This window comes from Salvelinus sp. IW2-2015, unplaced genomic scaffold, assembly GCF_002910315.2.
Source record: "Salvelinus sp. IW2-2015 unplaced genomic scaffold, ASM291031v2 Un_scaffold2506, whole genome shotgun sequence".
Lineage (NCBI taxonomy): Eukaryota > Metazoa > Chordata > Actinopteri > Salmoniformes > Salmonidae > Salvelinus > Salvelinus sp. IW2-2015.
The window spans coordinates 21,409-35,793 of record NW_019943822.1 but is presented as its reverse complement, the minus strand read 5'-3'; the positions used below and the strand labels follow the sequence as shown (position 1 = coordinate 35,793).

General features: G+C 40.5%; 1 protein-coding gene across 1 annotated transcript; it reads right to left on the bottom strand.

Annotated features, from left to right (window-relative positions):
- Positions 1 to 37: 37 nt before the first annotated feature.
- On the bottom strand, positions 38 to 9,412 carry LOC139025323 (up-regulator of cell proliferation-like). Its single transcript, XM_070440395.1, has 3 exons — positions 9,276 to 9,412; positions 8,629 to 8,790; positions 38 to 8,178 (listed from the first exon to the last, which is right to left on the bottom strand). Exons 1-3 carry the CDS (start codon positions 9,286 to 9,288, stop codon positions 3,512 to 3,514), a joined length of 4,842 nt encoding a protein of 1,613 aa, XP_070296496.1. The 5' UTR covers positions 9,289 to 9,412; the 3' UTR covers positions 38 to 3,511.
- Positions 9,413 to 14,385: the final 4,973 nt, after the last annotated feature.

The window sequence follows — 14,385 nt, the reverse complement described above, 5'->3', positions numbered from 1 at the left end:
GAGGAGTGATGAGACGACTCAAGGAATCTATGACAGGTTCTCCAGGTCCAATATTATTTTAATACACCACAGTGGAAGGGTTGCACTTCAACAAACACCTTGACAATGTCAAGAACTAAATGTCTTTTATGTTGCCAACTCACACATCTTGTTGGCCCAAAACCACCCATACATTTGATTGGTCTACATGGGAAGGTTCCTCGGCCGTCACTACAACCGATAATTACAGAGTTGACAGGTGAAACCTCTTAGCCAAATATGGCATAAACATGTTTTACAGACAGCTAACATGGTACTATGAGCACTGGCATGGTACTTAAAAATACATGGTTCGTTCTGGTCAACAACTCAGGTTTCAGAATGTCTTGGTCAGTTTATTCACTGGTCCAGAATGAACAGATACAGGAATTTCTCTGTCAGATTGTCTGTGACAGTTTTAAGTGTTGTTTCTGAACAAGAGTGAGGATCCCAACACAGTATTTACATTCTACCGATTCACACAGTGCACTCATATAATATATAGAATATACTGGATAAATATATTGGGTATATTTCGGATTTGAATAATTGAGAATATATGTTGGTTCAAATGTTGGTCTTCAAAACTATAGAACCAAGGACTAGTTATTTTATTCAACACACAACACTACCCTTATACACTTTGTCTCTTTCTCAGTCATCTACAAATCAGTCTTCTCCTTCACTGATCTCCCAATTAGTGCAGATTCAGGTGAGGAGACAAGGAGAGAAGGGATTTTGAAACAATTGGTCATTTACATTTCCACAGATGACATAGCAACACCCCCAGCTTGTGGTTAATTCTGGTATTTTCTTTATTACCAGTGGCTGAACGTATCAATAGAACACAGAACATCAATAGTATTCATAGCAAGAGCGCTAACTTAGGATCCGTTTAGCCTTTTAGATCACATTGAATAAGACTACATGGACAGGGAGGACCTGATCCTAGATCAGCACTTTACTCAGACACTTGATACACACTTTGTGTGCCTTTATCTGTCTCTAGTTGATTAAAATGGTACAGAACAGATTCCAAGTGAACAATTGGTGTATTTTTTTTTATGGATGTACCGTATTTCTCATGAAGCCAAATAATGTTTTTAATCCAAATAATTTTTTATTAATTCATTGATTTTTATTCATAATTTGCATTCTCACAATACGTCTGTAAAGGATGTGCTTACTGCAGAAAAAAAACATAATTTGTAAGTGATAATAATAATAAACAATATTAACTTTGTCCAACTGAAAGTCATTCCCTCCAGCGCTACAGAGTTCAAACTCACATTATCATCATAATCACAGTATTTGTGGTCATTAACTAGAAATATTTAATCATCATCATCAACAGCAAAAAATAAAATAATCTTCAACAAAACAAATGCAATTATCATCATCAACAACAAGAAATTCATCATCATCATCAACAACAACAAGAAAATCATCATCAACAACAAGAAATTCATCATCAACAACAAGAAATTCATCATCAACAACAAGAAAATCATCATCAACAACAAGAATAAAATCATCATCATCATCAACAAGAACAAAATCATAATCCAGCCATATCGCTCAAGATTGACTTTGAACATTGAGAAATAAACTCAGCAAAAAAAGAATTGTTCCTTTTTCAGGACCCTGTCCTTCAAAGATACTTCGTAAAAATCAAAATAACTTCACAGATCTTCATTGTAAAGGGTTTAAACACTGTTTCCCATGCTTTTTCAATGAATCATAAACAATTAATGAACATGCACCTGTGGAACAGTCTTTAAGACACTAACAGCTTACAGACGATAGGCAATTAAGGTCACAGTTATGAAAACTTAGGACACTAAAGAGGCCTTTCTACTGACTCTGAAAAACACCAAAAGAAAGATGCCCAGGGTCCCTGCTCATCTACGTGAACGTGCCTTAGGCATGCTGCAAGGAGGCAGGAGGACTGCAGATGTGGCCAGGGCAATAAATCGCAATGTCCGTACTGTGATGCGGCTAAGACAGCGCTACAGAGAGACAGGACGGACAGCTGATTGTCCTCGCAGTGGCAGACCACGTGTAACAACACCTGCACAGGATCGGTACATCCGAATCTGCCCAAGTTACACCAGGAATGCACAATCCCTCCATCAGTGCTCAGACTTTCCGCAATAGGCTGAGACAGGCTGGACTGAGGGCTTGTAGGCCTGTTGTAAGGCAGGTCCTCACCAGACATCAACTGCGCCTATGGGCACAAACCCACTGTCCCTGGACCAGACAGGACTGGCAAAAAGTGCTCTTCACTGATGAGTCGCGGTTCTGTCGGATTTGCGTTTATCGTCAAAGGAATGAGCTTTACACTGAGGCCTGTACTCTGGAGCGGGATCGATTTGGAGGTGGAGGGTCCGTCATGGTCTGGGGCGGTGTGTCAAAGCATCATCGGACTGAGCTTGTTGCTGTGTGTTACAGGGAAGACATCCTCCTCCCTCATGTTACAGGGAAGACATTCTCCTCCCTCCTCCCTCATCACCCTTCCTGCAGGCTCATCCTGACATGACCCTCCAGCATGAAAATGCCACCAGCCATACTGCCGTTCTGTGTATGATTTCCTGCAAGACAGGAACGTCAGTGTTCTGCCATGGCCAGCGAAGAGGCCTGATCTCAATCCCATTGAGCACGTCTGGGACCTGTTGGATCGGAGGGTGAGGGCTAGGGCCATTCTCCCCAGAAATGTCCGGGAACTTGCAGGTGCCTTGGTGGAAGAGTGGGGTAGCATCTCACAGCAAGAACTGGCAAATCTGGTGCAGTCCATGAGGAGGAGATGCACTGCAGTACTTAATGCAGCTGGTGGCCACACCATATACTGACTGTTACTTTTGATTTTGACCCCCCCCCCTTTGTTCAAGGACACATTATTCAATTTCCATTAGTCACATGCCTGTGGAACTTGTTCAATTTATGTCTCAGTTGTTGAATCTTGTTATGTTCATACAAATATTTACACATGTTAAGTTTGCTAAAAATGAAGGCAGTTTACTGTGAGAGGACGTTTCTTTTTTTGCGGAGTTCAGCTTTAAAATCAGCCACATCATTGAACATATCACTATTAAGGTGTGGCCAAATAAAACATGATTTAAATCTACTTAGTAATCATTTTTGATTAAGTAAATTATTGAAAGTATAATGAATGTGTAATATCTCTATATGAAACAAGAAATGCATTTTTTCACAATAAAACGTACATTAGGATGAAAATGCAGATCTGTAAATTGCTAAGAGGTCATATAGTTTATGAATGTATTTGCAAATATGACTTTCTGTGATCCAGTTGTGTATTTCCAGATCTGCACATTATTAACACAACTATTGTATGGGCAACTGGCTCCTTATATTTTGATTCTGTGATATATCAATGTCATGAGAGTTATTTCTGGTTGTCAAGTATTTGAATGTTCAATTATACGTTAACATGTTGGTAAACAACAGTCATTATATACATTAAAACTCCACTTTATTTCATGTTGAAAGACTCTTTCAAGCTCTTCATTGCATCATCAGGTGTTAATTTCTTCCAGTCCCCTGGGATATCAGCAGGGCGTGCATCTGTGTCTGTAGCAATTATCTTATTGAATGTGGCCATCACGTACTTCCAGTAGTCTGAAGCCTTGATGCTGGGATCTCCAGTTATGATCCAGTCAGGGTAATATTTCTGGTACTCCTTGTAGGGGTGAGGTTTTCCTCCTGTCACGGTGGTCTGAAATGTGTTGTCACTAATCACTTTGGAGGAACATATGGCAGTTAGTAACACCTGTGTAAATGAATTCCTCCAACCACTGACTCCTTGTGGACAGTGAATAGAGGTGAAGTGTTTGGTATGCTCCTTCCCTCCTGCTTCACAGGGTGCACAGCAGAAGGGACATTGCTCTCCACATCCAAACAGACTGGTGAACATCTCGTCCTGAGGCTTGAATGGCAGATATCTGAGTCTCTCTTTGATGTCTTCGTCCCTTTCATACTTAGCTGCCAGTGACTGCTTCATTTCTTCCACTAACTCTGTGAGGTAGACAGCAAACTGTTTTGTGTCAGAAGTGTTTAGAATCAAGATGGAATCCAGAGCATCCTTGAGGACCAGCTTCTCTTCAAGATCTTTGCAGATGTTCTGAATGAATGTCTTGACATCATTTACATTTGTTGTGCCAGTTGTTTTCCTGATGTTAGATATTGTGTCAGTGATCATCTTGACCATCTCTGAAAGATGTTTCTTCTCCAATTTCTCCAGTCTGTTGTCCTTTGAGAGTTGTTTGACAATCTGGTCAAACAGCCAGTCCTTCACAAACTTTTCATAATGATTAATGTACCTTTTATAATTATCATATTTTCCATCTGTCAGGAGTTGTTTCAGAATGGCGAACTGGAAAGTCCCTCTTGTGCTGTAATCCTCTGACCCTTTACCTGTCTTCACTTCATCAACCACATCAGGACCAATCATTTTGGTCACGTAGTCCTGTACAGCTGGCCGTAAGAGCTTTGAGAACTCCTCAGCTTTCTTTTGGCACTGGTCTCGGTTATGAAACAAGTCTTTGAAATCAGTAAGGTACTTGTTCTCAGACTGTTCCAGACACTTCCTTGGGTCATTAACTTCAATGAAATCATTATGCATCTTCTGGAACTCTATGGCTGCTCTGCCACAGATGTGTAGCTTCAGAGAAACCTCACATTCCTCACTGATTTTTACATTCTTCTGTTGTTSCAATGTTTCATCAATCTTGTTCAGCAGCTCTTTGATGTAAGTATCATGGTAATCTGTTTTGCTTTCCACCTTCTGTGTTATAAACAACTGACACTGTGTTATGATGTYRTCACAYAACTCTTGTAGTTTATTACKGAAATRGTYGAWRYCCAAKTGCTTAACWAAGYCYYCAAATYKCTTMMYTAAACCCCCMGTTTTCACAACAAATTCTTTTCCACCACAATCCACCAGGTTGTTTCCAACCACCATACTATTGACGTGCCCACCCCTTGTTGATAGATTTCCMYTTAACATRARGAAGGCAYCYTGAGCCACATCTCTWCTTGGGAGTCCTTTRAAGYGTATCTCAGAAAGAGTTTYCCTCCACATGTTTTCAAACTCTTYACTGAGTTCCWYATCTGATARAACAGATTYTTTCTKTCTACATTTCTGAAGCAGAGTCAGAACCTTCTTTTCCATTGTAYTTGCCTGAGAACTCTTGATGTTGTTCARTTCTGTCATTCCCTCTTTGATTTCAACAGCTCCTTSCARTTTGTTCCTCACTGTGTTTTCTGTCTCTCGTATCAGTGTTTTAGCACTGGACACAAAGTCCTCCTTGTATTTTTCCACCAGATTGACATGGCCATCTTGATTTTCAAAGTATTTTACTAGATTGTCTTGGATTTCCTTTTCTCCTTCTGACAGTTTCTCAGATGCTTCTATCATCAAGTATTGTAGCACATCTCTTATGGACCTCTGGGGATGTTGATCTGTCATGACAATATTGGATATTTTAGTTTCAGCACCAATCATCCATGTATACATCTCCTTCTGGAAGGCCCATTCCCAACCATTGTATTCAGAGCATAATCTGGAGTATGCATCTGCAACCAAGCTGTTTCTGAAACTAAAGATGAATTTCTCAAATTTCACTGCCTCCCACAAGCTTTGTGTCCACTTTAGGAAATGTGTCAAGTCATCATTTTTCTGGCATTTTCCGAAATCTTTCATTAAGGTCTTCTTGAAGCAGTACACTGCCTCACTGTAGCCTGCATTGACTGGAGCCATAGGGGGAGTCCCATGCCAGAGTCCTGGGATGTAGCGGCTGCTTGTGTCTGGATCATACTCCATCACATCAGTGAACTTAGTGATATTCTCCTTCTTCTCCATTCTGGCTGCTGCCTGGGTCATTTCATTCAACTGTTCCAACAACTTCTTCCTGTCCCTCATGTTGTTGTCATGAGCAGACATGTCTGACACATTCTGGTGCACAAAATGACATAYYGGCTTCTTCCCYACTTCCTTCATCCTGATAAAAGCATGAACAACAATCTGTAGAATGTCTTTCATCTCTGTGGAGTTCTCCATGGCGATGTTGATGATAGTGACATCACTGAGTCCTATCACCAGTGTGGCCAGTTCATTGTCATGTTCATRRCTGTCATCTAGTTGAGMCAACTCTGGTGATTTCAACCCCTCTGTGTCAATSAYCATGATGAAGTCACATTTCAGCTCCTCCTTRAGTTCTTTGTTGACTTTAATCAGTAGCATGAAGGCCCCTCTGGTGCATCTTCCACTGCTGACAGCAAACTGGACYCCAAACATRGTGTTGAGGAGAGTGGACTTCCCWGTGCTTTGKACMCCTAAAACTGTSACMACCCGGATCTTGCTGTTGGATTBBACAAGAGTATGAAGCYGAGTCAGWACAGCTGATATCCATTTCAGAGGGATATTTGATGCATCTCCATCCACAAGCTCAAYGGGGAAACCATCCAACAGCATCTGAGCACAMAATCCAGGGAGATKCTCCATCTGTTTCCTTTGAGGACTGTCTTCAGGGAGGGAGCAGGCAGCTTCATATAACTGGCCCAACTCACGCAGGAAGTGTTCAAGRCCYAAGGAACAGTCAGATAATTKCTTATCCAAATCTTTAATKTCRTCTTTTTTCTCMGGAGAATTTTGGCAAAGATCTTTGTACCGGTCCCTYAAAGCAGACAGGTTCTGCYGTGACAGATTGTCCAGATTTATCCGCATCCATTTGAGGAAATAGGAWCGCTCMGSTCCTGATCYTGACAWTCCKRAAATGAAGCTTGCCATTGCATCTGACATGTCAMATKTATWTTGYTTCTTTCTCAGCTCTTYCTCCTTTYTCTTCAGAGAGCTCTTGTAGTGTTCAATGTCTTGATCCCCTGCTTTTCTCAGTCTACATCTCTCTTTCTCCAACTGGGAAAGCTCTTTCCAGATTTGCCCTTGTAAGGGTAGCTGTTYRTCTTTGAATWTMATTGTGTCTTTGAWGTTCCTGGTGATTTCATCTGCCATCTTCCTGGCACTCTGACACTCACCGTCTTCATCAACCAGAATCCCAAACTGATGAGCTACTTCAGCCATGTTTTCAATTGTCAATCTGTTTTTTCTTTTTTCAATGATGTCACCCACAGATGACTGCAGGATTTTGACAAATTCTGCATCATTCTGCTTCTTCTTCACAATCACATTTGTTGGGTTGATACTGTAGTTTGTGATCATTTTCTTCAATGTGTCCACCCTGAATGTTTTATTCTGAGAGTTGACAACCAGAAATAACTCTGCTTTTGTGATTTTTCCTTCCAAAACCTTGAGGTCTGACTCAAAATCATCAATGAAAATGTAAACTGCAGCTGATGTTTGACACAGAAAGGAGAACTGTGTTTCAAAGGACCTGATGTCTCCTCTGTGATTGGCAACAGATACAGGCTTAGTGAACATGTCTATGTTTCTGTTCCCACATGGAAAGTACCAGCTGATTTCAACCAGACCATCTGAGATTTGACGAGGGACATCGCCACATTCCATATCATGATGAACAAAAGTGTCATGGTACTGTTGAGGGTTACTAAGCAACTTGTTCAAAATCTGAGACTTGGACAAGCTGCTCTCTCCTAGCCTAACAAAGGACACCATAGGAATATCAGAGAGTACAATTCTCTCCTCCACGAAAGCATTTGTGGCCATTTGGGAAGAGGGTCTAAATTTCCTCACTATGTCCCTCAAGGCCCACAGCATCAAAGTGCTTTGTTTTGTGTCACAGTTGGGCAGCAGAAGAGGAACAGCAAACTGACACATGGACATTTTCTGGACCATCTCCTGCTGCAGGAAACCATCTGAACACAGAAACAGGGCAGTTATCAGGTCCAGTGGATTAATGACATTGCTGTTATCAGTGTCAGTGTTCAGGTTGTCTACACCACAATAGGAAACCTCCTGGTCAGTGTTCAGACATTTCACACTCCTAGCATTCACATTTGCCATCATTAATTTCTTAAGGAAGGCCCCTGGAAGTGACTGCATAGTGGTAAGAGGTTCATCTGATGTAGTATCATCATTTATCTCAAGGACAGTACTTAACGTCAGCTTGTTTTCATAATGATCTTCTAGTCCAGTCTTGGACAACAGCTCCTTGAGACTGGGTTCTGTAAATAGAAAGGAAGATCAGGAAAAAGAAAAGATCCAAGGAAATTCACCATCAAAAATGTATTCCAGTCAAAACAACAGTTTGTTGATTACTTGGGTTAAAACCCTGGGAGACAAAAGGGTAGATCAACTCTCAGGTAGGAGGTGCTTCCCAGCTGATTGTTTATTCTGAAGGTGGATATTACATTGAAGAGCTGACATTGTTTTGAAGGTACAAATCCAACATATTTTACAAAAAGGTTTTTCTATGTTGAAATTTGGTTACCATGATGACATGATCCTGGAGTAGAATTACTCCCCTCAAAAAAACAGTTTGTTGATTACTTTTTTCAAGTCCAATGTATTTTCCACATAGATTCTATGTCACAWTACGTTGACAATTTACGTTTAAATAAAGTTGATTCAACCAGATTTTTCCCCGACAATACTTAAGTAGGGTACTTTCTTACTTGTGGTGAGGGTTGTTGACACCAGTTGACTTTGCGTTCCATTTTCCAGCACAGTGCAGACAGTGACAGAGTACTGAGTACCACCTTGCAGGTCAGAGAGAGTGATGCTGGGTGAAGATGTGGTAGTGATGTGTGGTTCTGTCCCTGGACAGCGAGGAAGTACTAAGGGAAAATGCATTATTGTCAAGGCTACAGTTTAACTCCAGTAATATATCACAGACAAGAAGAAGAGTAGTAGTAAAATAGTAAAGGCCAGATTGTAATTCCTTTTGATGTGGGAAGAAATAAGCTAAAAACAGAAGTCACACAACAGAAGTTGGATTTGTAATGWAACAAAAATGAAAGGTTTCACTACATTCATATCTGATGGCACTGCACCTCTGCTAAATTAGAGCAAAACATTTAAATAGTAAAACATGTATGCTGGGATTATAAATCTCTCCACAATAACAAGTGTTTAACACTGTACTACTGATAAAGTTAAAACAAGCAGAGGCAGATCAACTCCTTGACATAATGACTGACACTAATGGGAAGCAAGCATGAATTCTGATATCATTAAAACGTTTATTAATTTCATTACCATTCTGCATGATGAGGTCTGTGGAATTYWCCATCTTATATTTCTCATAGTGAAGATACTGTACCTTTACATCCCATACTGACACATCCATTAGGATGTTGGGTTTGGTCCAATCCTGGTGGCTGGCTCCAGCTAACAGCAGCTGATGTGGTGTCYACTGAGTCAACAGTCAGCTGGTCTGGAGCAGGAAGTACTAAGGGAAAATACATTATTGTCAGTGTTACAGTTTAACCCCAGAAATACTGTGCATAATACAGGAGGAAAATAACAATAGTAGGTGAAAAGTAGAATAGGCCAGCTTGCAAGTACTTTTGATATGGGAAGAAATATGCTAAAAACAGAAGTCACACAACATTAGTTGGATTTGTAATTTAACAAAAATGAAGAGTTTCCGCTATATTAATTTATTAACGGTGCTGCACCTCTGCTAAACTGTTGCATCCACACCCCGCAACACAAAAATGAAAAATATATAAATTAAAATAATGTTTATTATAATTCCTCTCCACAATAACAAGTGTTTAACACTGTACTACTGATAAAGTTAAAGCAAGCAGAGGAAGATCATTGACAGAATGAATCACAGGAATAGAAGCAAGAATGAATTCAGATATTATAATAAACTTTCATTGATTTCAACACAGCATTATGAGATGAGGAATTCACCATCATATATTTAGAATCAGGGAAGATACTGAACCTTTACATGCCATGCTGACACATCCATTATGATTAGTTAGTAACAATTCATTTGCACTATATATCCATAACACATTCATTACACATCTATAAGCATTTCATGAAYGTGTTATAACAGGTCATGTCATGTAGGAGCTCATATGTAGGTATATTTATAGATGCATCATTACAATGACAGCATAGTGTCATCATTATGGCTGTTCTCTAAAGTGTACTTCTGGAATGCCAGTGTTAGTGAATATGCCAAAAGGCCAAACCAGGTTATGCTGATATATATAGCCTGTACCCGCCTCATTTCCCCCACCAGCTGGTATATAACTTCTTATTCTTCTCCTTGAGGTCAATGATACATGAAGATCTCCACAGGGGTGAATCCTCAGGGTAATTTGACTGATCACATCATGTCGTTGAGACTCATWCAGAACTCTTTCGTAACCCATTAATCCTATCCAGTCAAGGTTAAGTCAAATCTAATTTCCCATTCATAAACCATTTATACTGTAGCTAAGCACATTTACAGCTAAGCACTTCGTGGTAATTAACTGTGCTGTTTGCCACTCTGATATATAACACCAACATTAAATGTCTACAGTGCATTCGGAAAATATTCAGACCCCTTGACTTTCTCCACATTTTGTTACATTACAGCCTTATTGTAAAATTAATTAAATCGTTTTTTCCTCATCAATCTACCACACAATACCCCATAATGACAAAGCTAAAACAGTTTTTTTTATGTTGCAAATGTATTCAAAATAAAAAACTGATATCACATTTCCATAAGTATTCAGACCCTTTACTCAGTACTTTGTTGAAGCACCTTCGGCAGCGATTACAGCCTCGTGTCTTCTTGGGTATGACACTACCAGCTTGGCACACCTGTATTTGGGGAGTTACTCCCAATATTCTCTGCAGATCCTCTCAAGCTCTGTCAGGTTGGATGAGGAGCATCGCTGCAAAGCTATTTTAAGGTCTCTCCAGAGATGTTCGATCGGGTTCAAGTCCGGGCTCTGGCTGGGCCACTCAAGGACATTCAGAGACTTGTCCCTAAGCCACTCCAGCATTGTATTGGCAGTGTGCTTAGGGTCTTGTCCTGAGGAAGGTAACCTTCGCCCCAGTCTGAGGTCCTGAGCGCTCTGGAGCAGGTTTTCATCAAGGATCTCTCTGTAATTTGCTCCGTTCATCTTTCCCTCGATCCTGACTAGTCTCCCAGTCCCTGCTGCAGAAAAACATCCCCACAGCAAATACTACCACCACCAAGCTTCACCGTAGGGATTGGTGCCAGGTTTCCTCCGGACGTGACGCTTGGCATTCAGCCAAAAGTTCAATCTTGGTTTCATCAGACCAGAGAATCTTATTTCTCATGGTCTAAGTCCTTTAGGTGCCTGTTGGCAAACTCCAAGCGGGCTGTCATTTGCTTTTACTGATGAGTGCTTCTGTCTGGCCACTCTACCATAAAGGCCTGATTGGTGCAGTGCTGCAGAGATGGTTGTCCTTCTGAATGTTCTCCCATCTCAACAGAGGAACTCTAGAGGTCTGTAAGAGTACCATCGGGTTCTTTGATCACCTCCCTGACCAAAGCCCTTCTCCCCCGATTGCTCATTTGCCGGTGGCCAGCTCTAGGAAGAGCCTTGGATGTTCAACTTCTTCCATTTAAGAACGATGGAGGCCACTGTGTTTTTCCAGACCTTCAATTGTGCAGAAATGTTTTGGTACCCTTCCCCAGATCTGTGCCTCGACACAATCCTGTCTCTGAGCTCTACGGACAATTCCTTCGACCACATGGCTTGGTTTTTGCTCTGACATGCACTTCTTAGTCTTCATCTTTGGTGTAATGGCGTTTGCAACAATTCGTGTGCATTCCGCCACCTACTGTACTTATAGATAATAAGAATCTTAAAAGGAAAAAAAGCGGGGTAAAAAAGTAATTTCAGAAATCCATCACACTATCAGTAAGGAAATGTTAATTCAACTAAATCAGCCTGCTTTTCTATTTGAATCAGGTCTCTACACAGGCTCAGAAGGATCCTGTGATGGAGGGACATTTCCTGCGACAGTAGTCCTTGCAGTGCTTCTGCAGTTAAGTCTTGGAGCCCAAACATTTCTAGGCTGCAGATAAAATAATGTCCAGCTTTTTGGGCTTCTTGGATACTTGTGCAGTACATTTAATAACTGTGGCTATAAATTATACAAAATCCACCTTTATCACAATAAGTGTATCCAGATCACTTGATTCATAGCATTTGCAACTGGTTGTGGTGCATCCTCCGCCATATCTTCTTCAGAACTGTGGCCTCTTGCCCTTTCAACTCGCTTCACCTCCTTCACATAGGAGATTTGCTGTACAGCCCTGATTCCTGACACCTCAACCTTTTTCACCCCAACAGGGCAGTCAGGGAATTCGGAAATCCCCACCACAGTACAACATTTTACATTCAAAGACACTTCAATAACCTATTCCTTCCGTCTGCAAACACGTGACACATGGCCAAACATTTTACGCTTCCTGCATTGCATCGGGTTTTGCACAAACGCTCTTATGGCGTATCTTTCGTATCCCAACTTTACATAGGGTGGTAATACTCATCAAACATCAATAATACAGATAAACTCTGCTCCTTTTCCCCATTCTCCATACGGGTCAAGCGATGTGCATTAACTACTCCTGGAGTTTTCAACCTAAGATATGATTATCAATGTCCAACTGGACACCATAGATAACATCTTTTACAAGGTACCTGCTCCTAAAATCAAAGCTGTTCACTTCATGTGTCGATACTTTCACTAGCCACAATCCACGATCCTTTGTCTCTTAGAAACACACGATATCAACACCATACCACTCCTGTACTATGACTACACGATATCAACACCATACCACCGCTACCCCCCCCCCCCCCCCCACTCCCCCCTCTCCTGTCACTATGACTACACGATATCAACACCCATACCACTCCTGGTCACAGATGACTACACGATATCAACACCATACCCACTACCCATGGTCACTATGCACTACACAATATCAACACCATACCACTCCTGGTCACTATGACTACACAATATCAACACCATACCACTCCTGGTCACTATGACTACACGATATCAACACCATACCACTCCTGGTTACTTTAACTGCATCCACTTTCCCCAACGCCTTCTTCAACGTCCTCGTGACTTCAAAAGGGTTTCCCAAATAAACATTCTTATCCCAAGAACGCACTCCAACGATTCATCAGACTCATTTTCCACATACATTTTAGCCCTTTTTGTTCCATTCTTGAACTTCACTGTTCTCGCTAACTGTACTCAATGTGCTTTCAACTTCAAATGACACTTCTGCTTCCGCCATCTCACCACCTCTGACATGCACTGTCAACTGTGGGACCTTACATAGACAGGTGTGTGCTTTTCCAAATAATGCCCAATCAATTGAATTTATCAGAGGTGGACTCCAATCAAGTTGTAGAAACATCTCAAGGACAATCAATGGAAACAGGATGCACCTGAGCTAAATGTTTAGTCTCATAGCAAAAGGTCTGAATACTTATGTAAATAAGATATTTATGTTTTTTTTATTTCTATAAATTTACAAAAATGTCTAGAAACCTTTGCTTTGTCATTATGGGGTAKTGTGTGTTGATTGATGATGATTATTTTCTATCTAATCCATTTTAGAATAAGGCAGTAACGTAACAAAATGTGGAAAAGTGAAGGGGTCTGAATACTTTCCAATGCACCATAATTACCATGAAGAGCTTGGTATGTATGAATTATATGCCAATGTAATGTCATTTCTATTTTCCCATTCTTAAAGCATTTATAAACATGCATAACTGATGTACACACTATGTTAAAGGAAATGTGAACATTTTATTTATGTTTTCCAGATTGCTGAGGACTCCTGGCTATTATTGACATTTTTCAGTTTAACTTTTCTTGACCATTCAAACCATTAAAATTCAATTCCCCATTTCAGACTAATAGCAGTAACTATTTTAATGAGTAAAATGTATTAACACTGGGTGGTAAAGGAGCAAGCATTTCCATCTTATTCACTGATGTAGCTAGTTAGCTAGCAGCTAGGTAAGCCCCTGGCACAATGTCAACATGTTTTTCAAATCGGTCAATAAACGTTACAAAATCGTCATCAAACTCATTAAACATTTAGTTTTTAAAAATTCACTATTACATTGTATTTTTTCACATTACAAACCTTTGAAAACGAGGAAAGAATTATGAGGCAGGAACCAGCTGCATTCATATTGACTGCAGAGCTGACAGGTTAATGACATCACTTCCTTCTTAACAATTTTTCTTATTTTAAATGTGCAAATGTACGACACCAGTCATGAAATAGTGAACAAAAAAGGTTAACATAAATGTTACATTTTTTTTTTTGATGAGTTTGGTGGAAGCAAGAGGTCAACTGGAAGTGACATTTTACTGACCTCTCACCCTATCCTCCATGCAGC